Genomic DNA, 1,639 nt, shown 5'->3' with positions numbered 1-1,639 from the left:
TGGTGTGAGGCTGGTGGGGTTAGGGTTGGGTGTTGGAAAGGTTAATTTGGATCTGACGGGAGATGCCATCTCTTAGCTGATCGTTGCTAGCACATCATTGAGATCGGTTTTCCTAGTTCTTCATAGACATTGAGTTGTGCATACTCTAGTACTTTGTCTTTGAAAAGAAATTTATCTTTTAAATTCAAATATCATCCTTCCCATATTTCTTAACATAAAAAATTTAAAGTTTTATCATCTGGTGAGTACTACTACCCTATATCATCTGTAAAAATCATGGATATTAACACCCTAAATTTCAAGTCAAAACTTCTTAAATATTGGTATTAATACCCTAGTTGATGTTTAAGAAATTGCTTCGCAGTGGAAATCATTTTGCACAAAACTTCTTAAATATTGGTATTAATACCCTAGTTGATGTTTAAGAAATTGCTTCGCAGTGGAAATCATTTTGCACAAGAAATCAACTCGGTGTTGTTCATAGGGTATCCTTACCCTAAAATAGCTTTGTGAAATATAGGTTGAAATACTCATGATTTGCAAAATTGAATTAGTAGTCATTAAGAAATAGAACGATAAGATTTGCAAACATATAAGATTCTCAAACATTGTTTGAAATATGTAAAGTTAAGTGCGATAGGAAGTGATGAACAAAAGAAATTCAGATGCTATATTCAATAGATATTTTGACATCCTCTTGCTACAATAACATCACATTCTTCCTCACCTTTCCAGGATTAGCAAATCCAGCCCCGATCATTCAAACATTTTATGCCGAGGATCAGGTTTTTAATGATGTTAAACTTGATGGCGTTGTTACGCTGGTGGATGCTAAACATGCTGGTTTGCACCTTGATGAGATTAAGCCTGAAGGAGTAGTAAATGAGGCAGTAGAGCAAATTGCTTATGCTGACCGTATTATAGTAAACAAGGTACAATTTATCTTTATATCATGTAATAGGTTTGTAAGTGTTTCCGGATCAAATTATAACGGAAAACTCTGCAAATCATGACAATTTCTAGTTTATCTGTACTTCTGTTTTATAATCTGGATTCTTATCCTGCTTCAAGAATCTTATAATGCAGCAACTAAAAGAACTAAGAGGCCACAATGGAAATTTTTTCTTGCTATTTAATTGCTATGTGTACTCCTACTGGTGTATCTTCTACTAATTTTATGACGTGTTTTGTAAAGAAAACCTTGGAATATTGTTCTGCATCTTGCCTCCAGTGATATATTTGGCGTTCTAAAGTTTAACTAGATAATTTCCATTGTGATTGCAGACTGATCTTGTTGGTGAACCAGAGATTGTTTCACTGGTTGAGAGAATAAGGGTAGATTTCCTTACAAATTCTCCCTAATCTGTCTTTGCGCCTGTTTTTTCCTATCCTGTTTTTGTTTGTTTCCAAGTCACCTTCACTAATTTTTAGTTGGTGGAGTGCAGAACATAAATCGTATGGCTCAACTGAAGCGAACGAAATATGGAAATGTTGACTTAGACTATGTTCTTGGAATTGGAGGCTTTGATCTGGAAAGGTTTACTTCTGTCCTATATTATGATTTTGATATTTGATTTTCATTTTAGCCATTTCTACCCTATCAATGCAGCCTCTGTTTGGTATTGATTAAAATTAAGAT

The 1,639-nt window shown here is 34.2% G+C and overlaps 1 protein-coding gene across 1 annotated transcript; it reads left to right on the top strand.

Moving 5' to 3' along the window:
* Nucleotides 1–650: 650 nt before the first annotated feature.
* Nucleotides 651–1,589, top strand: LOC111382127 (COBW domain-containing protein 1-like). Its single transcript, XM_023005999.1, has 3 exons — nt 651–932; nt 1,285–1,335; nt 1,446–1,589. Exons 1-3 carry the CDS (start codon nt 666–668, stop codon nt 1,572–1,574), a joined length of 447 nt encoding a protein of 148 aa, XP_022861767.1. The 5' UTR covers nt 651–665; the 3' UTR covers nt 1,575–1,589.
* Nucleotides 1,590–1,639: the final 50 nt, after the last annotated feature.

Source organism: Olea europaea, unplaced genomic scaffold, assembly GCF_002742605.1.
Source record: "Olea europaea var. sylvestris unplaced genomic scaffold, O_europaea_v1 scaffold24398, whole genome shotgun sequence".
NCBI classification, from domain to species: domain Eukaryota; kingdom Viridiplantae; phylum Streptophyta; class Magnoliopsida; order Lamiales; family Oleaceae; genus Olea; species Olea europaea.
This window is presented reverse-complemented; position numbering and strand designations above follow the sequence as displayed.

Excerpts from the sequence above, each read along its gene's own strand:
- LOC111382127 (XM_023005999.1), top strand. The coding sequence starts at position 666 with ATGCTATATTCAATAGATATTTTGACATCCTCTTGCTACAATAACATC. Across the intron at positions 933-1,284 it reads ACCGTATTATAGTAAACAAG|ACTGATCTTGTTGGTGAACC; the intron begins GTACAATTTATC and ends TTGTGATTGCAG. Across the intron at positions 1,336-1,445 it reads CACTGGTTGAGAGAATAAGG|AACATAAATCGTATGGCTCA; the intron begins GTAGATTTCCTT and ends GGTGGAGTGCAG.